Below are 22,619 nucleotides of genomic sequence, written 5' to 3'. Positions count from 1 at the left end.
TTTTTAAAATCGTTTATGATTTTTTAACCGCACTCCGTCATCGCCACGGAGGAGCAGGACACACAGAAAGACCGCCTGTGTAAATGCGCGTGTCCGCGTCCAGGAGCGCCGCGTGCGCACTGTAAAATATCTCACTGAAAGGTGTAATGAACAGGTATCGCGGTTGCTGCACAGTCAGTGATGAAACACCAGAAGCAGCAACAGATGACTTCAATGTCATCATGGATGAAAAGAAAGAATGGAGAGGTGAGCTGGTTGATTCAGTAAATTATCTCAGGTCAGGATAATCATATGTTCTGTCTACACCTGTTGATGTTAAATGATAGACTCAAAATGATCATAACGTTTTCATGTCAGAGGACAGATGAGGTGGATAGTTAGGATACATGGAGAGATGGGATTGAATGGACAGATGGAGGACAGTTAATTTTAAGTTAATTTTTTTTTATTGTGTGAAAATCTCGCATCCTGTGTACCAAATCAGTAGTGTATCTATTGTGTTATCAATTTCCCCATCCTTTTGGATTACAGAAGTAAAGATTACAGATAGTATCTTCCTACCCTGGTGTAATACAGTATTGGAGGCATAAAAAGGATCTACTTTAGGTATTTGTACCGCACAGAAAATTAGCACCAGGAATGTAAATATTTTAATTTGTTCATTAACTAAGGGTGGTTGTTTATGTATGAAAGTAACGATAAACATTTTCATATAATTACATATTAATGTTGCTGCTGTCTATCTGCAATTGATATTACAAAATAGTGATTCAACACATAGTTCATAAAGCTTTTTCCTTTTTCTATTCTAAACACCTGCGGTTTGGTGGATGTGTCTCTGACAAATGTCCTGTGCAACAAGTGATTTATTTTACATTTTCAGGTACAGCGATTAGTTTGAAATAAAAGTTTGTTTAACAGAGGAAATTGAGTCTCACGTTGTTTAAATTTTATTCACACACAAAACATTAATGGTGAACATTTTTGATCAAGTCTTGGTGATCGGCCCCTATTAAAAAATAAAGAAAGTAAGACATCTTTTTTATATACATTGTTTAGTAGCCTACTATTCTTTTTGGCAGAATTTATCATTATAATCAACTTCCTGGACTTTGTATCACCATAGTCCCTAAATGTATGTAAATGCAGGAAAGGGGATTCAATTTGAAAACATTTGCCCCATAGGTAGACCGGTGTACCTGCAAATTCACTGCTGGGAATGCTAGAATCCTGTTGTGTTAATGATATGAGTGTAGTTCCCAGAAACAGCAAAGCATAGGGAAAATGGGGTTACATAAGTCTAAACAGCTGACATGGATCTTTTGTTTTTAACATAAGGATATAATTTTATCCTCAGTTCTCTTGGAAAACGTTGTGAGCATTTGTGTATAAAACTCCTAATGAGTGTTTATGCCTAATTTGAGACAGTTTTTTTCTGATTCTTATTCTGTTATTGTTATTCTAGCTATTTTGTAAGAAGAAAAGCATAAATCACATAAAAAAAGTTCAACTACAATACAAACATTAGAGAAATAATATAGAAAAAGGAACAGGATCAAATTTGGGGGAAGCTTTTTTTTCACTGCATAAAAAACAGTGCTCATGGTTTTCTTATCGAGTTTGGTGGAATTGTATTTGTTTATATATGCGTTAAACTGTGTATTCTTAATATATGTGTAATAATAACTGTAATAATTAATGAATTAATAAATGTTTTGTGTTTTATTAACCATATAACAACTTTTGGAGTGGGGAATTTCTTAGATCTTCATATTCAGATACCTGCTCTGCCTCAGTAACATATGATTTCATCTTACAAGAATTCATCATCATATTTGTGAAAACGTAGAGGCGAGCACGTCATAATCATAATGGCCATTTTCTTTATGAATATTAATCTAATGTTAGCTCACAGCAATGAAGGATTTTATTGTGTAAGTGAATAAATCTGTCATTATATTAATTATGTCCTCAAATTCAAATTCAAATTTTATTAGTCACATACATAATTGTACACAGTATGACCCTAGGAAAAACAAAGGAATGAGGACAGAACTAAAGACAAGGATAAAAATATAAAAATACGAAATATAAAAAATAAGAATATGAATTATACTAAAAATATGAAATATAAAATATAAAAACAAGTTCACAGTAAGTAAAAAAATAAAATAGAATAAAAATATAATAAAATATAATAAATATAAATAAAGTAAGGTATGTATATCTGTATATAGAATATGTATATCAAATAAGATAGAATATGTATAGGAAGTGTAAAATACAAGAACTGTGATGCAAAATTATATAAAAGTATATAAAGTGTTATAAAGGGTTTCTTCGGGACAGGAACAGTGATAGACTCTGGGTTAAGGAGAGGTTGAATATGTTTGTGAACACAGGTGCTAGCTGGTGTGTAGTGCAATAGTGTCCAAGGTGCAGACAGTAGCAGTACAAAATTTTGCAAAATTATATAAAGTGAAGTGTGTAGTGTGCAATAGTGTCCAAGGTGCAGACAGCAGCAGTACTGGGTGGTCACGAAGTGGAATGAGGTGATGAGAGCAGTGGTATTGTCCATCTTTAAAGTGCAGATTTGCAAAAGTCCTCTTTGTATGTAAACGGGAGCAGACTGTACAACATGTATGTTTATGTGTTGTATTGTGTGCACAGTCTTGAAATGTGCAAATGTGCAGATGTATATTGTGTGTTTATTATGTGCCACTGTCCTGTAATGTGCAATGTCCGGTGTGGTTGGTTGGAGTTCCAACACGTGTGTAGGAACATAGTAGGTCTAATCAGTTGAGTCCTATGTGAGGTTCTGATTGAGAGACCGTATAGCCTGCGGGAAGAAGCTTCTCCTCAGTTTCTCAGTGTTGGCCTTCAGGGAGTGGAAGCGCTTCCCTGACCTCAACAGAGAGAAGAGTCCATTGTTGGGATGGCTGAGGTCCTTCACGATCTTCCTGGACTTGGTCCAGCACCGCTTGTTGTAGATCGAGTGCCGGTCAGGGAGCTCGGTATGGATGATGCGCTCAGCTGATCGCACCACATGGTGCTGTTCCCGAACCAGGTGGTGATGTTTACCGTCAGGATGCTCTCGATAGTGCAGGAATAAAAGTTCCTTAGCACCTTAGCAGGCAGTCTAAAGTCTCTCAAGCATCTGAGGTGGAAGAGATGCTGTCGGGCCTTCTTCACCACGGTGTTGATGTGACAGGACCATGACAGATCCTGCGTGATGTGAACACCGAGGTATCTGAAGCTGTCCACTCTCTCCACTGGGCTGTTGTTGATCACAGGGGTCTGGTAGTTCCTCTCCTGCTTTCTGCTGGAGTCCACTATCAGCTCCTTAGTCTTACTGACGTTAAGGTGTAGGTTGTTCCTCCAGGAACAAGGTTAAGGTGTAGGTTGTCCCTTGGCCGTCTCATTGTCGTCAGAGATCAATCCGACCACAACGGTGTGGTCAGCAAACTTGATAATGTTGGTGGAGTTGGTAGTAGCCATGTAGTCATACATGAACAAAGAGTACAGCAGGGGGCTCAAAACACAACCCTGGGGTGCTCCAGTGCTGAGGGTGAGGGAGGCTGAGACATGTCTGCCCATCCTTACTGCCTGTGGTCTACCAGTTAGGAAATTGGAGATCCACTGACAGGATGCTCCAGCTTGGTGGTGAGTGTGGAGGGGATTATACTGTTAAACGCTGAACTGTAGTCAACAAACAGCATTCTAACATAATTCCCCTTTCTAGTGTCCAGGTGAGTGAGTGATGTGTGAAGGAGGTGGGAAATGGCATCGTCGGTTGAGCGGTTCGGGCGGTAGGCGAACTATAGTGGATCCAGTGTGTCTGGTAGTGAAGCGATGATGAAGTCTCTGAGCAGCCGTTCAAAGCACTTCATCACTACTGAGGTCAAGGCTACAGGGCGATAATCGTTGAGGGAAGCAGGTTGGGTTTTTTTTTCGGGACAGGAACAATGATAGACTCTTTGAAGCACGTGGGGATTGCCGACTGGGTTAAGGAGAGGTTGAATATGTTTGTGAACACAGGTGCTAGCTGGTCAGCGCAGGCTCTGAGGATTCGACCTGAGATTCCTTCTGGTCCTGCTGCTTTCCTGGTGTTCACTCTCCTGAAGGCTCTCTTCATGTCATGCTCCTGCATGGCTAGTTACACTTCAGTTAGCTAAGTAAGCTAATGTAAGCAGTAAATCTTGAGCAGCAGTCTATAGTAACCTTACCGATATGTTACAGCAACACAATAAACCAATTGCTCAACTTTCATGGTTGATATTTGACCAGTCACCAAGTAAAATTTCTTTTTCATCGTTTTTTTTATGTAAAGCAGAATAAGATTACTGAACAAATACTGTTATTGCCCATCACACACCAAAGCTTTACTTACTAAATACTGAAATATTGACTGTGCTGAATTTGAACTTTTTTCCTTTGAATCTATAGAGCAGCAAGTTTCTGTTAAAGTGAATCTGCTTACATCCTTGCTTGTCATTTGTTTAAAACTGATTCCCCAGGACAAAGAAGTGTCAAGCACACATCAGTTATTCTGAGTTACGAAGTCAGACTGTTCCACTGTAGTACTATTTTCATCTGCGGTTATGTACATATTTTCCATTTTTAAGCACTTTATGTAGGGAACAACTTACAAGCTACAGACCCTGTCTTTATATAAGGGTCCCTTTTTTGTGTAGTGTCCATGCAAAAATACCTGTGCCCTGTAAACACTGGGACACGCACACACACACACACACACACACAAATGCGTCATTTCAACATCTACATGGTAAAGTGTTTTATCAGGGTTTAATTTGTTACTATCTTAAGTATAACATAAATCTTAACAGGAAAACAGTGATCTCAAGTCCTGCTATTTTATAGCCCCCATGTTCCCCTTGTGCTCCTTGATTTAGAATAATGTTAACTGACATCTGACAACTGACAACTGACTATTATCTTAATTTCTAAGACCTGGTATTAACAGGCATGTGTGAGTAGAATGACAGATTCTTCTCGCATAAAATGAATAGTTAATTACAAAAAATAACAACATTAGAGCTAGGATAAATGTAGTTTATTTATAGTACATTTGGATACAAGTACTTTTGTACTTTAGCTCAAGTAGAAATTCAAATTGAGGACTTCTCCTGGAGTAACATTTTAACTAGTATCTGTACTTTTACTTAAGTACAGGAGATGTGTACTTTGACCACTACTGTTAAAAAGGTTGTTATTTCTGATTTCTTCAAGCTTCTCTAGGTGTTGGTCTTATCTCATCAATACTGTTATAAGACTCTAAGCTGGTATAAGACATTAATGAGTGATGGAGTGGTGTGATTGTGGAGAGTTGTTACTACCCTGAAGTTGATTATTTTCTTATAACATCATTGTTTTATCCCTCATATTCCCAGCTGCAACATACTAACAATCTTTAATATTGTGAAAATTTGGTTCTTGATATTCCAGTGTGTTAGAGTGGAATTGCAACGTATGCCACAAAGACGATTTATATCTGCTGTAATGTTGTAATGCTGCTGTAATGACAGATAATAATTTATATTTTATCAGCATTAAGTAGAACTATAACCTTCTAAAAAGATTGTAGTCTGTCGTACTTTAATAAAGAAAATTGTATAGCATCACAGCACCCCATTGGTGATCACTGTAACAGCCTGTCTCAAATTAGGTTTATAAGATTATATATGTAACTGAAGAGACAAACCAGAGCAACCTGTCAGATTTATTCTACATTTTTTCACTCTGTTTATTTCATGTTTTGAAGTGCCTTTCCTCTTTTGGATGTAAATGTGATTGTGAAGAGTGAATAACAGAATTTGGTATTCAGTGTTCTCTATCAGATATGTTTTATTGAGAAAGAGCAGGAAACGTCTTCATGCGCATGCATTCCAGCTCAGTGCTCAGTACGGCTATTTCCATATCCTGTGCTTTGGCCAAGTCCACAAGGTTCTTTCTCAGAAGGATGTTTTGATAGCGTTGATTAGCTTCACGCTCTTGATTCTCTTCCAGTGCTGAAGACATATAATAATATAATAATAATATATAATAATAATGCTGAAGACAATATAGAATACAGTTGCTTTTACATAGTAATCGAGTTTACATAGAAATGCTTAGGTCTACACAGAATGGGTTTGTGTTTATAATCTAAGATACTTTCTTAAAAAATACCTGTGGTCTCACTGATGTTTCTTCTTTCTGCAACATCCATTTGCATGCTTGTCAGCTGCAGATCTAAAGCTGCATTGATCTCTTTCTTCATTTCGACTTGTCTGTTCATCTCCTTTATCAGCTTCTTACAACCCTCAACATTCTTTGTATAAGTCTAGACAAAAAGCCAGCAGTTGACTCATGCTGTATTAAAAACAACTATGGATTTGCTCAAATTTTTAGTCATTTATATGAAGAGTTTATTACCTTCTCTTGAAATGCTATTGTCTTCTCCAGAGTAGATACCTTCTTGGACATTCTGTTGTCATGGTCTGGCTCTGTTAAGTACTTAAAATTACATGCTCAGTGTTATTATATTTCTAGACATTCAGACAATATACATTTTTAAAGGAATATCTACCTTGTAGCTACAACCATTAGTCTGTTAATTAGTTTTACCTTCTATAGGTGACATTTGTGGGTATAGCATTAGTGACTGTAGCTCATCTGTTGCTATACAAAATCTTTCAAATTAGGCAAAGAGAGAAAATGGGTAGGGAGAAAAGTAGAACTGAACTATACTTGGACTCAAATAGAAACCTCTGCACTACTGCCTTTACCATTATATGCAAGCTGCTGCTGCTTATACAACAGCAATGCTAAATTTCTATTTTGATTTGTCAGGAGAGGCTGATTAATATTCTATAACAGCAAGGCTGTGTAGGAATGAAAATTGCAAGGCCAATCACAGGTTTTTATGAATGGACTCGTTCAAATACTCTGTATGGCTGAAGGATTTTGGATACTTGAACATCACACCCATATGTGCTTTTTTAAAAATCCCTTTCAGATTTAGCCTCCCCTCTTCTGTGGAGGCATTCCATTAAATTTTGGAACATGGCTGTGGGAATTTGCTCATTCACCCACACGAGCATTAGTGAAGTTGGTCAGTTCAGGTGTTTACCTGGGTTTGAGGTCAGGGCTCTGTGCAGGCCACTCACGCTCTTTTACACCAAACCATGTTTTTATGGACCTTGATTTGTGTTGTGGAACATGTTTGAGATAAATACTGTATTTTGTTTCCAACTCTGTAGCAACAGTTTGAGGAAGAAGTACATGTTAGTGTGATGGTCAGGTAACCATAAACCTTTGGTCACATAGTGTATGTTGTGGTTTTTATACTGGTTATTTCACAGGAGCTTGTAGGGTAGATGTGCCACTTAATTTAAACCAAATGGGCCTCATTTATAACACTGGTTTCAAATGGATGTTGTAGGTATTACTAAATGCAAATTGACACATACACATGCGGGTGTGAAGAACATCATCTTTTCTGAAACTTTTGTGGATGCTGCAGAAAATCTTGGTTTCGTTTGGCTTATGCTAGTATTTAAACAGAAGTTTATAAAATATTGATAAATGATGGCCATTAAATTTGAAAAACATAAGCATTGTTATTGTTATGAAAACATAATCACTGAGATGATTTTTTAACTTTTATAAAAGCAGATTTAAGTGTCACGGCTTTAGTCCAGTACAATTCTAGTTGCACAATAGCATGAAAAGCTGTATTTGTTTTTGTGTGTTTTATTTCTTTGACCTGAAGACAAAGAGAGTAAAGGAAAGGTTAGTGTGGGGATAATTATTAGCTGTTATAATGCAAGCGATAACAGGAACTAACTTGTTTCCAAGATATTTCATAATGCTGAATGTATATATGAACTGAAAAGTGTGACTTGTCATTCATCAGTTAATAGAAACGAATATTTTCAGTAATTGCCTCACTTTGATGTGCTGTTACAGGAGAATGTATTGCTGCATCCCACCACCCTGTTATCTTAAAACAGTACATGCTGTTGTATTTTCTTCCTTATGTATTTCACAACCCTTAGATTCAATTTAAATAAAAGCATATGTTGTGGTTAATGGCCTGACACCGCACTCATTCAAAAATGTCTCAGTGACAAGTGTGAGCTGTACTTTTGTATTTCGTAGTGAAAACATTTATAAATATGTTGCTCAGGACAGGAGGCTTTCTGTTCAAAAATGTTCAAGCAATACACAGTTCTGTAACATTCCACGGTCATAAGGACATCCAGGCTTTACCTCTTGTACTTCTTGAGACAGATGCAGCATCTGAATGTCTCTGGCTTTGTTTCTGAGATCTTCAATCTGCATACTCATCCTCTTATACTCCCATTCTTGCTGAATAATTCTTATATGAAGGTCTTTGCACTCCACCATGCTGGCAATCTTCTGCTCTCCTAAATCCTGAAAGAGAAGTTCAGTGTTCCACATTATTTGCACCTTGTATCACACTATAGTTTTGTTTAGGTTCTCAAGAAATGACATGGCAGTATACATAAGCAGCAAAGAGAAAGGAAGAGTGTAACTGTAGTTAGTCTGAATACCCTGATGGTGCTGTTCAGGTCCTCCACAACATTACGGTGTAGCAACAAAGAGTCTGAGTAGTCTGCAGCAAAATCTTCATTCTCCACCTCAACCTGGCCCTGTTTTAACAGGAGCTGTACCATAACGTCAAGGCAGAACCTCGAACTCTCTTCTCGCAGGCTGAAGAAAATTTACATAAATAAATTGCTAATAAATAAAAAATAAATAATAAATAAATCTGTATAAAGGCATCTATAATGAATAAATAATTGAATATTTCCTGACATCACTTACTAAACAAGTTTATTAAGCCTCATTTTCTTACCAATTAAGCTCATCAACAAGGTTCTTGATTTCCATTTGTGCCTTCTCCTCCTCATCTATTCTCTTCTGCAGAAAGGTTTGCATCTCTGCTAACATCAACGCCTTCATTTTCACCTGACGCAAAAAATGTACAGAGCATGCTGATTTGGCTTTGGTTTGAGTGGGATGTTTTAGATCTCTGCAATGTTATCTAAATTATTAGCAGTTAAATGTGAAGTTTCCTAAGATTGAACAATAAAGTGATCTATATACAAAGAAATCATGGAGGAGTTTAGTTGTCATCATTTAGATTATTTTCTCACCTTCTGCTCACTCTCTACTTTGGTCCTTCTGGCCAGACAGAATCTCTCCCACACGGCTGGGTCCAGACCCTCAGGCATGTTCTGTGGCGCATCTAACTCCTCCATGGCCTTCATTATCTGAGAGAGTCCTTCTGTTGCTGCTTGACTCAACACAGGAGATTCCTTTAATGAGCCTGTCTTGTCTATCTGTCTCCTCATAATCTGAATCCTGAAAAGGAACATCTCCTACCGTTATTCTTGCCTCACTTTACCAGTTGCTTCTCAAGATTAAATGAGTCTATAGTCACATCTTAGGGATCAGTAATGTTTTATCTTATCTTTATCTTAATTAAGGCCAAATGGGTATTTCTTTCCTATTGACAGATCTCCATTATTGAAATTACCTGGGTCTGCGCTTGTAAAGCTTGTAGAGCTGGTCAACAATGTGTCCAGGGACATCACAAAACTCTTTGCGAAATCCACTGTCAAGAAGCTTTCAAAAGGACAAAAGATGTCAGAAGCAGTCTGATGTATTACCAGGATCAATCATATCATTATGGTTAGTCTAGAGACAGTGATGATCTTACTTTATCTTCTGCGACTGTGTTATCATACGTCTCCTGAAAGGCCTCTACATCCTCTCTGTGATTATTCAACCTCTTCCTAATTTCATTCTGCCAAAAGAAAAGTCAGTCATACATTAAAGCAATTTATAGGACATGAAAAACAATCTCATAGCCAATACAATTAACATGCCACACAACTTGTCTTATCCTTTAGAACAAAATGAGCTATGTGCATCACGTGTCTCACTCTTTTGTTCATGGTACACTACACCTAAATGAACTGGACAGCCGACAACAGCAATGTAACCAAACAAACTGTACCTCAACAGTTTGTGCCTTCTCCAGTCTGTAGATCAGCTCTTCCTCTCTGTCCAGCATCTGTTCCTCAGTTATTATGGAAAGAACCAGATTGGCAATCTTTAGTTCTTCCTGAGGTACAAAAGTTATTATACTTTGTAAACTTTGTATAACAAGTTTATGTAATATGCATTTGAGGTAAATTACATCTTGCCCAAATCTACTTGCCTGGTATAAAGCCATTTCTGATTTCACTTTCCTTTCAAACAGCTTGATCAGTATGTCATCAAAGGCCTGGGTGGCATCTTTAATGGATGCCTGCAGTTTCTTCACTTCTGCTTCCAAGGTCTGGAGCCATTAGTGATAAATTTTCATATATAATAATATCCCTATATACCAGTGAAGCTTAAAATGTTAAACTGCTGACAAAAGTAATATACTCTGAGGAACACAAAAATAAACTGAGATTTTTATCCAGTTATTCATCAGATCACACATGAACAGAACACATTTACGTATTCTGTATGGCATTAATTCATTAATCACACCTTTCTATACTTCTCTTGTTCTTCCCTGAGCTCCTTTGCTTGTCTCTCATGCTCTTTGTATCTTCTTCTTTCTTCCTCTGTCCACTGGAGCTCAGGCTTAACTATAAATTCTGGTGCTGGCACTTCCTATAAGTGAAATAAAAACATTGTAAACTGCTTAATTTAATCACATACTAAAGGCTTTGGGTTAAATTCAAATTGGCCACTATACCATTTTCAGGAGGTCCTCTTTTTTGACCTCGAGAATTCCATCCATCATATCATCCAAAGCCCGTTCTCTGAGATTGTCCCCCTATCCAGAAAACAGAGGTCCACAAGAAATTATTATTATTATTAATTATTATTATGTTAATCCAGTCGTGTTCTGCGGGAATCACCTTGCTGTTCAGAGTGACACTGGACATGTAGTGTAGACAAATTACTACTAAAAATGTTAACTGATGTAATAAATGCAGAAATGCATTCATTTTTAGTTCACTATAAGAAATATAAAATGTAGGAAATGATTAGAAACATGGCATTACAGTTACTTTTAATACCTTTTCTCCAAGCCGCTTCTGCTCCTCTTCCTTCCTCTGCTCCTCCTCTCTCTGCCTCTGCTCAGGTGTCAGGTATTTCTCAACCTTGTTCTAAAAACATACATAGAAACTCACTGAGCCAGCTGTCCACAGATGTAAAACAAGGTTCAAAAACACAGCCAGCTTTAAAATCTCAACAATACTTTCAAATTGAATTTTTGTGTTTTGTGTTTCTCAAACAAACCTCTGAAACCTCTGTTGCCTGAAACAGTAGCATCCAATGCTAAAGCCAGTTTTTAAATTTCTTTGTGGGAGCAATAAATTATGCAGAATGGGATTGAGCATGAATACTAGGAACCACGGGGACACTGGGTCAAATTCAGTTTCAAACTGTGTAGAGCAGGTTCAGGGTTAGAGCCAAAAGCAGGCAGCTATATCTTGCACATGTACAAATGTTGTATAACAAATTACAGAACCATTTCCACCCAGATAACAAACTCTTATTTATAGACAAATACTGCATTAGAGTCCATACCATCATAGATACGTATATTAAAATATATTTCAAAGCTTAATTGCGCTACAAAACTAAGAGTGTATCTGATTAGCAAGACCACCTTACAGGTGTTGTTACCTCAGAGTCAGAGACAGTGAGAGCTCTCTCTGGTCTCTCGTTGTCGGACAGTGTGGGCTCCCATAGGGTCTCCTGCAGCTTCAGCTTACTCATAATATCTGCAATGCGCTTGTTCCTGTTTCTTATGCGGCTGATCTCTTGCTCCTTCTGTTTGTACACAGCCTCAAACTCTGTATTGAAAGCTGTCTTCACTTTGTAAATAACATCCTAGAATTAAAATTATTCAAATAAAAATCTCTATATGTACAGTATGTATATGAAGAAATTTTAAATTTAAAAACTTTATATCCTTTGTTTTTAGCATTTTGTTTCTTTATAAATACAATCAGGGTAAAATGAGGACATCACCTGTAGCAGGATGATCTGGTTCATCTTCTGGTCTCTTGTATGCAGATCGAACTGGCTGTACAGGTGAGGGTTAGAACCTCCATATTGAGCGCTCAGACTACCTGTAAACTCTAAGCTCTCCACCTCATGCCCTTTATCCTTCTCGTCTTTCTCTAATGGTGCCTTGAACACAACAGAAGACATGTATGATGAACCTTTTGCATTTGAATCTCTTCAGCCTGTATCTGCATATTAAAATTGTCGTATACATACACTAGTGTCGGCCTTTTCCATCTCTCGAATGGCCTCTACCCTGGAAAGCTCTTCTAGTTCCTTTACTGTCCGTTCATTCATGGGAAAGTTCTCCACTTCACACCCTGAGTGGAAGGCCTGAGAGGGTCATATATTATTAAGAACACATACAGAAATGAGGATGGCAAGAATAATTCTTTAAATATAATTTTAAAAAAAAATTATTTTTAGAACAAAGATGAAACCCATACAGCCTATTAGACTTTCTGTGGAAACTTGCTCTGTTTTTTTACCTTAATGACCTTCCCTTTCACACTCATGGAGTCCCAGTACTTTTTCTTGAGAACGTCCCGCAGATAACTTTTTGCCAGGTTCTCCAGCTCAATCTCCTTTCTCACCTCATATAATTCATACACAACTGACACAAGTGACTGCAAATCCTAATACCAAAAAATATCTAATAATATGTGTTATTAGAAATATCCATAAGAATTTCTTATACATAATAGTAGAAATTAAGCACTCCCAATGTAAGAGGTATGTAGGTCTGTACTCACTCTGTTTAAAATGGCCTCCCACTATAAATAAATAAAATAAAGATACACTTCTTTTACCTTGGCGACCTCCTGCTCTCCTAGTTCTTGGAGTCTCTGTAGCTCGTCCACGTCCAGGTTAAACTCCAGCAGCTCCAGCTTCTCCATGTCTGGCAGCTTCTCATTCTCCTGCATCATAGCCTGGATCTGGCAGCAAGGGAGCATGAGTTATTTTTATCCACATTAAATATTAAATATTACTGGTATGACAGTGTGGCTTTAAACTCTCTCGAAACATGGCCTAACTAAAAAATATATATAATTGTATGGCGTATTGTTGTATTGCTGTACAAATAAAGAAGGTGTTGTATTGCTGTACAAATAAAGAAAACCTTCTTAACATCAAAAATTGCTTATGCGCCCAGATTATTTTTCAAACATTTGCATATTATTTTAATGATACATTATAAATGATTCAGTAACTAGTATGAAACTATTAGGAATGGTGTGTTTTGTTTTTTTTTACAAAAGTCAGGAAGACTAAACAGCAAACATGGGTCTAAGGGGTTAAATGAAAAACAGGACTAGCTTCATAAACAGTGCAATACAACTGGTTAAATCTGTGAGAGAGTGCCGAGATAAATTACAGTATCCTTTACAATATCATTTATAAATCATTCAGAACAGTTAAATATAGTCATAGCTATACTGATGAGATCTGCATGGAACTAGTGATGGAAGTATTTTCTCAAGGATAAGTTACAAATTCCAGCTGTACATTATATTGTGCTGTTTCTTACTATCTCCTGAAGTTCTGCTACACTCTTCTTAAGACTCCTCCCGGTCTCTGCAAACAGCTGGCTCTCCTCTGTGAGTACCTGTGAAGACAGCGGACTTCTTCATGCTCTATGGAAGGGCAAGTGGAAGATAATGGTGCCACACACATACCCACAGTTTGCTAAAGTTTTGTGTTAGGTATCGCAAATGTTCAAGGCATTCTTAAGTATTTTATGAATTTAACACTCTGATGGTGATCTTAGCCTAAGGTTTACACAATGCCAAACTGATGGCAGCTTTGATAACTGGGACAAAACTGTAAGGAAATGATGCATGAAACAGGGTGAGTAATGGCATATGAAGATAAACTTTATTGTTGTTAACAAACAAGCCCTAAAATTTTATAAATCATGGTGGTCCAGTAAAACCTAAAACTCATAATAAAATATGTCATTTATTAAAAAATGATGAAAAAAGCCCTAAATGCACACTGCAATACAGCTTTCTAATTTACAAGATGAATAGAGAAATACAAAGTAATAATTATCTCCATTTATCACCATAATTTCAAGGTGCTTTAATGTGATTTCTCTATAAACAGCAACATCACAACATTCTGCACTGATCTTAAAATATTATTTTGTTTTTCTATTAGATATGTACTGTATGATATGCTTTGAATGAGTGCTAGAACACTTACTGTATTTAGTTTATTATCCAGCCATGTGGAATTGCACGGAGATGCAGAAGGCAGATTGTTATAACCCTCTTTCTTGTCTGTTATATTATATGTTATTTGGCTCCCATTACTGACCTTAAATAATAATATAAAAATACATATTTTAGTTTAATTGTTAGGAATATCGTTATATTCTTACAAATACTTTCATTTCCGAAAAGCTTTAAAAGGTCTTTGTAACATAAAAAGGTATTATGTAACTGATTTTGCACTGGAATAGCATTTAATGAAAAGCCATTTTAACATAGTGACGTAAGTGTGAGGTGTGAAAAACAGAAATACAAAAATAATAAGTTGCTCACTGGCTGACTAATACAACACTGCAGTTCTGTACCTCTACTGGTGCCTGTGATGGTGGATCCCAGTCAACCATGTCACTGAGGATGGGGTTCTCTTGTGACATTTTATCTTCAAAGTTGGCCACAAAAGACAGGCCATCTTGGGTAGCTGCAGCCATCTTTAAACTGTTAAATATTGAATGGTTTATAGTTTTTTGACCCCTAGAATTTAAGCAAAGTTTTTCAATATAGTTACAATTGGCAGGTTCAAAGTAATGGCAAAATTTTTTTACCTGAGCCTGCTGCAGACCAGAGAGCCATCTCGGAGGCCAGTAGTGATAAGAGTCAGACTGTCAGTGGTGAAAGATATAGACCGAATTCCTCCCAACCACCAAGAGTGGCACTGCTTTTGCACATAGGTATCCTGAATGAAATAGTACAACGTGTGAACAGACTGCACTCCTAAATATCTGTAAAGTCTGCCAAATTGTTCTAACCCTGATATTACCAGAGTGGTGATGTCATGGATGCGAATCAGCCCATCTTTTCCAACAGATGCCAGCCAGCTCTGATGAGGTGAGAGACACAGTAATGCAGGGCCAAGAGGATGACCCTCTACTTCCATTTCTGGACTCATTCTAACTGCTTTCTGGTTGCTGGACATTTTATCCACACTCTGTAAATCAGATGATAAATATTCGATAATGTTAAACCCTATGTTTGGTTTGAGTCAAAATATTCATTCATTCATTCATTCATTCATCTTTTCTATGGTGGCTCTTTCTGCAAGGAAATGATTGTTTAAAAAGGAGCCTGAAGTCAGTGCTTTGTAAAAGTCAGTAGGTTATACATCATAAGAGAGTCTTTAGGATAAAGGTGTTTCATGTTCTTTTTGGTAAATAAAGATGTATTTTTCCTTTCAAGGGAAAGTAAGGAGATCACTATTTATAGCTACTATAATGTAAGTGATCACACACAGTACCTTTTTTGTCAATGTTCTACATCATTAACATTAATATCATATTTATTTAAAAAAAATTCCTTGCTTAATAAAACTTCACAACACTGCAAATCATACCTCTGGTAGTTGGAATCTCTGCAGAACTTTCTTCTGGTGGCAATAACCAAAGATTGTTTTGGTACCCAGAACACATGAGGAAAGAGAGTGTGGGATCTCATACACACAGCTCTGAATAACTTGCTCTCGCAGGCAGCCATGAGCATCCACACGATTTGCTGTATCTAAGAACAGGATGTCATTCAGTAACACAAATTTAAAAACTTTTACACATTTTCTTACCTATGCTGTTTTATGGAAAATCCACCTGAAATCTGCTGTGTAGACACTGACAGCAACATGATCAGATTCCCTTCCTTATGTTCCTTATCTGTCCTGTTCTTCTTCTCACTATTACAGAGCACCAGCATGTCCACCTGCTCGCTCTCTACCTGGTACTGGGTTGACAGACTCACTGGGGCACCCATAGCGTCTGACAAGAATGACAAAGTAAATAAAATGTATGTCAGAGATAGACTCATGTTTACAAAAAAGCTTTATAATTAAGCTTTGTAATTACAGATTTAATATACCAGTGTATCCAATAATCTCAAATGCTTTAGATGGTCTTGCATCCAGCAAAAATATGCGTGAATCAAATGCTCCTGTAATCAAAAAATTTGCCCCTTGGTCGAAACTGTTCAAGAAAATAACAAAAGGAGATTACACAATAATACGTTTCAAATGACTAATTCAAAAACAACAGTCCATTAAAATGTTAGGCATAATGATAACACTTACACTAAATGCTCTACAGGTATATGGTACAGCTGGACAGTGTGAACCAGTCGAGGTCTCTGTGCCCTTGTCAGATCCACAAACAGGACCTGGCCTGTCACTGCTCCTACAGCAACATACTGTGCTACTGGGCAACATGCCAAGCAGATCACCTGTATTCATGTTTCCAGAGATTTATAACATGACACATACAGGATGATTATCTATGCCTCTAATAAGAAAATAATGGCCATGTTGATGGGTGGAGGAATAAAACCAAAGGATGTTCGAATGTTACTAACTTTTGTCTGTAGAGAAATAGATGCAATGCAATCTCCACTGTCCAGTGACCATAGCTGCAGCTCCCCAGACTCTCTGACTGACTGCAAACAAAAAATTTCAAGACAGCCCAGATTTTAGTCTATACAACCATAACTATTATTTCTTAGTTATGAATATAGTGACAGAAAATAAATATTTGGTATCATTTTACCACACAGAAGTTTGTTTCAGTGTATACTGGAGCAGCAGCAATAAAGTCTCCACACAATACATCCAGAACTTTGTCAACTTCATTTGTAAGTCCTGGATTGTACTTGTAAATGCGTCCCTACAGAACAGCAAAATTCCCAGCAGGTCTTAGAAACCTCATAAACAATGTAATTTACTGTTTTCTGTTGAATCAGCAGTATTGCAAAGCACCACACATTTAAGTACAAAATTAAACAGAAAGAAGCATGCTGTTGTAAGAAACAACCAGATGCAGTGCTTTCAGTTTGATGTTACCATCATAAATTCAATCATTTACCTCTAACAGGTTGCCACAAAGTGTTTTGTTCCTTTTATACCACAGCAATATTCCAGTTATGACATATTTCAGTGATGTAAGAACAATATAATATTTGTTCCTAGTTACGTTCTATGTCATGAAACATCCACAAAACAAGTTACAACTTATATTACAACAGTTGTTCCTTTAACAGCCTTTTCTCTTTTATTAAATTTAATGAAGCCAAATAAATGCAGATTGTTGTGCTATTAAGAAAGTGGAAAGTCCTCTGTTCTGAAGATTTTCCCATGCTTCATAATGTGGAAGAAATATTACTATTACAAAGTGTTTACATTTAAATATTAACTATCTTTATAGAAGATTCACCAAAACAATGATTAATCATAATCTTTGTCACAGCATGATATTAATCTGTTTATTATTAGTCTTAGATTATGTGGAGTGTCACCACTGATTGGTGAAAACATGGTGAATAATTTACAACAGGGGCAGGTGGTAGCTCAGTGGTGATGAGTTCAAATACCATCACTGCCCCAGTGCCACTGCTGGGCCCTTAAGCAAGGCCCTTAACCTTAACTGCTTAGTTGCATAAATGAGATAAATGTAAGTTGGATAAGGGCATCTGCTAAATTCTGTAAATGTACATGTCATTTTATGTAACAGATATGAGAGCTGTTCCAGCTGCAAGTGCAAACCATAGGTTTATGTGCTCATTCAAATATGTTATCTTTTGTATAGTAACTCATTCATTGCAACTTGTATGGTGGATGTTCTACATAAACAAAAGTGTAATTGTTGACATTTAGGTTATTTTCAATATCAGGCCTTTTGTATTAGTCAAACAACAGGATAGAGGGCTTTGCAGGTTTCACATTGGACATTTAATTATAACAGCATCCTTATTGTTTTATTACCCACAAACCCAAAAATAGAATTAGTGGCCATGAATTTGTGAATTAAAATCCATTTTACTTACACTGGTTGAAGACAGCAGCAAAGTTTCATAGTCAGGTGAAAAGCACAAACATGAGATTGGTTCCACTAAAGTCAAAGTTTCCACCACTTCCACTTGGTTCCCTTTAATCCTGAGGGTTCGCAAAACACCATCCTGTGGAAAATACCATGAAAAATAGATGGTCCAGAGCACATGATGACTAATGTTAGACTTTATCACACTTGTATATTCTGAATGTAAATGAGATGCTCATACAGGTCCTGTAGCAAATACTCCTTTACTGTCAAGTGCCAAACTCTGGAAACTGCCTTGCTGAATCCCTGAGCTCTCACAATAATCTACAAGATATGATTAAAACATTTTAGACAATCCCAGGACCACAGAGATATAAAATGCATTGAACAGTTTTACTAACCAATAAAACTTACTCTTTACCTGAGGGACTTTGATTGATATGAGGGTTGTAAAGGATAGAGACAAACAGACTTTCAGTGTTTACTAGCAGCAGGAAACCTTCTTTAGTCCCAACATATAGATCTGAGGAAACTGACCAGCAGATGGCACTGGGACTGAGTCGAGGCTTCACTCGCTACATATACCATACAGATGTCAATGTGAGAAAAAACAAATCAACAAGTGCAACATAACTTAAAAAAAAAAATAAAACTTTAAATTATTTTTATAGAAACATGTAGAGACAGATTTCTGGAAAATATTCTCACTGATTTGTGAACCAGTATGAAGAGATTGAACTGCTTGGAACAATGGAAGCAAAACCCACAACATTCTGAGCTTTTAAACAGATTACTAACCACTTGAACCTCCACTTAAAACTTCAGCTATGATTGTGAACATTGGAACACATCCATGAAACTTCCGAAAATTACATTATGGCTATACTACTACTATTACTACTACTACTACTACTACTACTACTACTACTATTATTATTATTTTTATTATTATTAACACTAAGCCACAGTTTTTTAACTGAATATTCTGCTTATGAATTATCACCATAATTAAACTGAACAGAAAACATCTAAATGGACAAAAATGAAATTGTTTTTTATTACAAGTGAATTCGGTACCAAAATGTTATCTGCTCTTTCACCAATTAGCCTTACAATAGCTGATGTGGGCATCTGAGGGCCAGAGTATGTCAGCTTCCAAGTGGGGATGTAAGAATCGTCATCCTCTTTCTCAACTACAGAGCCGTCAATGGCAGGTAGATCAATAACACTGCCAAACAAATTCAAACGCAGTGCCATTTGAGTCAAATACATTTCTTATTATAAATCAATGAAGAGTGACATCTGCTGGACAGAGACCATATGTACCTGGGGTTCATAATATGGACTTGGTTGCATCTTTCAATATTCCACAGTGTTAGTGACTTTGGATTCACAGCACAGATTTGCTGGCAGCTCACTGGATTGAAAAGCAGCGTTGTGACATTCTCTTCAGCCAGTCGATTGCTGCAAATTGAATTCCCTGTTTCCAAGTTCCTTTGAAAATATGTACAAACTAATTAAGCATTTTTTACATATCACACGTTTCTTTCCCTTTATATTTGTAAGTTGTTTTTTTACGTTTAATTCTAAATCAGATACACTATATTGCAGACAGATGACCATTACACCCACATGTGTTTCTTCCCCACACTGTTGCCACAAAGTTGGAAGAACAAACCTTTCACTGTAACTGTAAGGGGCACAAACCTGTTCTAGCAACACAATGCCCCTATGCAAAAAATGAGGTCCATAGACATGGTTTGCCAAGGCTGGTGTGGATAAACAGAGCTCAGACCTCAACCCTGAACACCTTTGGCATGAGCTGGAACGATGACTGTGCCCTAGGCATCCTCGCCCACTATCAATGTCTGACCTCACTAATGCATTTGTGATACATTAGTGTATCGCAGTGTGTTTGTGATACACTAATGTAATCTAGTCGGAAGCCTTTACCCATTCACAGACTGGGTGAGATTATTATAACACAAAAGGCAAGAGACAAGGAATAACAGTGTCTCACAATATATAAAGGTAGCACAAAGACCAGCACTAAAGCTCATACCATACAGTGATGGTATAATCAGGTAAAGATGAGCAGCTGGCTAAATACTGAGCAGTGTCACTCAGTGCAAGGGCTGTGTAAGCCAGTTTAGCTGTGCCTGGAAAACAATAAAAGCAAAACAATTAAATCATGTTGAACAAAGGTAGCAAAGTATAACACCAACTTTATATTTACATTTCAAGATATGGAATCTCTCATAATAATGACTTTGGAATGATTTTGAACAGGATGTCAACTTAACACTCAACTTAAACACTGTGATCAGGCTATCCCAGGTCTATCCTGGGAACACTGCATGCCAGCAGGAATACATATATAATATAATCTGTTGATGTTTTAACTAATAGTCATTAATTCACCCAAATCATTTAAGTTTTTTCAGCTGTGTTCTCCCTAGCACGGTTAAATAGTGGCTTGCTTTTGTGGATGAGATGCCTCAACAGTTCTAATGGAGTCCCTGACACCTCATCTGGATTAACATGCATTTTTAGAATGATGAAATGACTCAAAAACTCACCTTTAAGATCACATCTCAGGCTAAGCTCAGGGTATCTATACACAAAAATGGATGGAAAACGTTTTTGCTCAGAAAAAGCAAGAGTTCTGCAATGTCCATTTGCACTGAAGACCCCGATGCCATGACCAGGGCTCTGAAGCACTTTTCTTGTTTTTGTCTTCACATTGAGGAAGACAATGTAATTTCCACAAGGGTAGCAGGCTGTTTCTTCATCCAGAAATGCAACATCGCTGCTAGTGAACCCCTGTACCCACCTTGTGGGACAAAAGGTAAGTGAATGATTGACATAGAAACAGACCAAATATGAATAATGTTGGGTAAAACAAACAATGTGCATTAATATTTCATGGCTAACAGCTAGATCTCCACTATTAGTAACTATAGGAGTTTATTCTCTGACTTTCTTTCTATTTTTCCTCCTTTTTTTAATTACCCCCTTATTTTTTACTTTCTGATTTTCTCACATTAGTCCATTTTTCTCTCTTTCTCCCCTTTCTTTCTCATTATTTATTTTTTCCTGTTTATTTTTCTTGATTATTTCATTCATCATACCTCGAGGTAGTATTAAAAGCATTTCACTACATGTCGTACTATGTATGATTGTGGATGTGACAAATAAATTTGAATTTTATTTGAAGTTCTTTCTTTCTTTCAGATCGCTATTTAGAAGCACAGTGTCCAACTATAATAAAGTAAAATAACCGAGTGACGTTTTCAGCTACTGACCTCACTTCCAAACTTCCTGAAACTTCCATTGTAGAATGAACTGTCCAGCCCGTGCTCGGTGCTATAGTTCTAGCTAGGTGTTTTATTTTCTATGGCAACCGTAAACAAAACAGTGGATTCACGTGGTACCATTGTACGTTTCCCATTGGCTGCTGGTCCTAAAAAAAACCCCGGAAAAACTAGAGCACACGGTTTATGTGCAAAATTATTAGATTTGATATAAGGGTGAGTTATTATTATTATTATTATTATTATTATTATTATTATTATTATTATTATTATTATTTTAAACTCCAGTATATGATCTCTCATACTGATCATTCATATAAATAAACGCAGGAAGAAGAAGATGATGATCAACATGCACCTGGAGTGAGCTTGTGTCTGTCCATGGAAAGAGAAGCGACATGCGAGTCTTTTATGAACCCTAGCTGTTTGCTGCTATGTGATTTTGAGCCCCGTGTATGTGGTCTCTGCACGTAGTGTTCCCTTACTCTCAGCAAATCTGGCTCACCTCACTGAGGGTTTAATAATTAGCTGAACAGTTGGATCAGGTGGACCTGGCTGCTCCTTCCTGCCACAAGCCCGTGCGCTGACCAGGTCCCATATAAAATCAGTCAGCAAAGAAAACACTTTTTTCAGAATCAGGAACAACAGAAAGTGTATATCATACAAATAAAATCCGAGATTAGTACAAATTAAGCATAATGAATAAGAAAGTTTTAATAAAATAAACCAAGTAAATGAATATAAATAATAATATAAAGAGTTACACAAATAACTTGTAAAGCTTACAATGATTAAAAGTTGTTGTTGGTTTTTTTTGCTAGAACGTTCAGAGGTTTAAAGAAATAAAATTATTATTAAAATTATTAATTAATAAAATTAATTTAAAAAAAATTGTCCAATACAATTGAGAGCCTGAGATGTGTTTAATTAAATCCCTTTTATTCCACAGAGTTTATGAAACTAATTGGTCAGAAAGTGTGGATTAACAGCGAGGCTCGGACAGTAGTACTGACTGTATGATGAACAGGTTTATATTAATGCGCTCGTTCTAACACGTTACTGTTTCTACAGCTCACAAGGCAGACGCACCACCTCATATAACACCAATATCTGAATGAATAATAATGAAAAATTGACTG

At 36.8% G+C, this 22,619-nt stretch overlaps 1 protein-coding gene across 2 annotated transcripts; it reads right to left on the bottom strand.

The window, feature by feature from the left end:
* Positions 1-5,181: 5,181 nt before the first annotated feature.
* Positions 5,182-21,549, bottom strand: cfap43 (cilia and flagella associated protein 43). 2 transcript variants are annotated; one of them, XM_058386627.1, is made up of 38 exons: positions 21,472-21,549; positions 20,746-20,999; positions 20,229-20,325; positions 19,493-19,660; positions 19,280-19,394; positions 18,588-18,741; positions 18,408-18,490; positions 18,174-18,305; positions 16,901-17,017; positions 16,710-16,790; positions 16,432-16,580; positions 16,224-16,327; positions 15,959-16,123; positions 15,712-15,869; positions 15,142-15,309; positions 14,927-15,057; positions 14,690-14,819; positions 14,317-14,430; positions 13,640-13,717; positions 12,921-13,046; positions 12,600-12,704; positions 12,328-12,444; positions 12,076-12,237; positions 11,728-11,934; positions 11,115-11,204; positions 10,787-10,867; positions 10,576-10,701; positions 10,252-10,375; positions 10,052-10,155; positions 9,752-9,838; positions 9,569-9,657; positions 9,186-9,393; positions 8,885-8,997; positions 8,580-8,739; positions 8,275-8,439; positions 6,436-6,516; positions 6,190-6,343; positions 5,182-6,029 (listed from the first exon to the last, which is right to left on the bottom strand). In XM_058386627.1, the coding sequence occupies exons 1-38, from the start codon at positions 21,498-21,500 to the stop codon at positions 5,866-5,868; spliced, it is 4,890 nt and encodes a 1,629-aa protein (XP_058242610.1). In that variant the 5' UTR covers positions 21,501-21,549; the 3' UTR covers positions 5,182-5,865. The 2 variants fall into 2 exon arrangements, with proteins under 2 accessions (XP_058242610.1, XP_058242609.1); XM_058386626.1 differs by having other exon boundaries at positions 5,183-6,029; positions 15,712-15,875.
* Between the last annotated feature and the right edge of the window lie 1,070 nt (positions 21,550-22,619).

This window comes from Hemibagrus wyckioides, linkage group LG03, assembly GCF_019097595.1.
Source record: "Hemibagrus wyckioides isolate EC202008001 linkage group LG03, SWU_Hwy_1.0, whole genome shotgun sequence".
In the NCBI taxonomy this organism is placed as follows: domain Eukaryota; kingdom Metazoa; phylum Chordata; class Actinopteri; order Siluriformes; family Bagridae; genus Hemibagrus; species Hemibagrus wyckioides.
The sequence above is the reverse complement of the archived record's forward strand: the minus strand, read 5'-3'. Positions and strand labels throughout refer to the sequence as shown.

Coding starts and splice junctions, on each gene's coding strand:
- cfap43 (XM_058386626.1), bottom strand. CDS start 21,500: ATGGAAGTTTCAGGAAGTTTGGAAGTGAG. Junction 16,791..16,900: donor CTGAAACAAACTTCTGTGTG/GTAAAATGATAC, acceptor TTTTGTTTGCAG/TCAGTCAGAGAGTCTGGGGA. Junction 15,310..15,711: donor AGAGATTCCAACTACCAGAG/GTATGATTTGCA, acceptor TCTGATTTACAG/AGTGTGGATAAAATGTCCAG.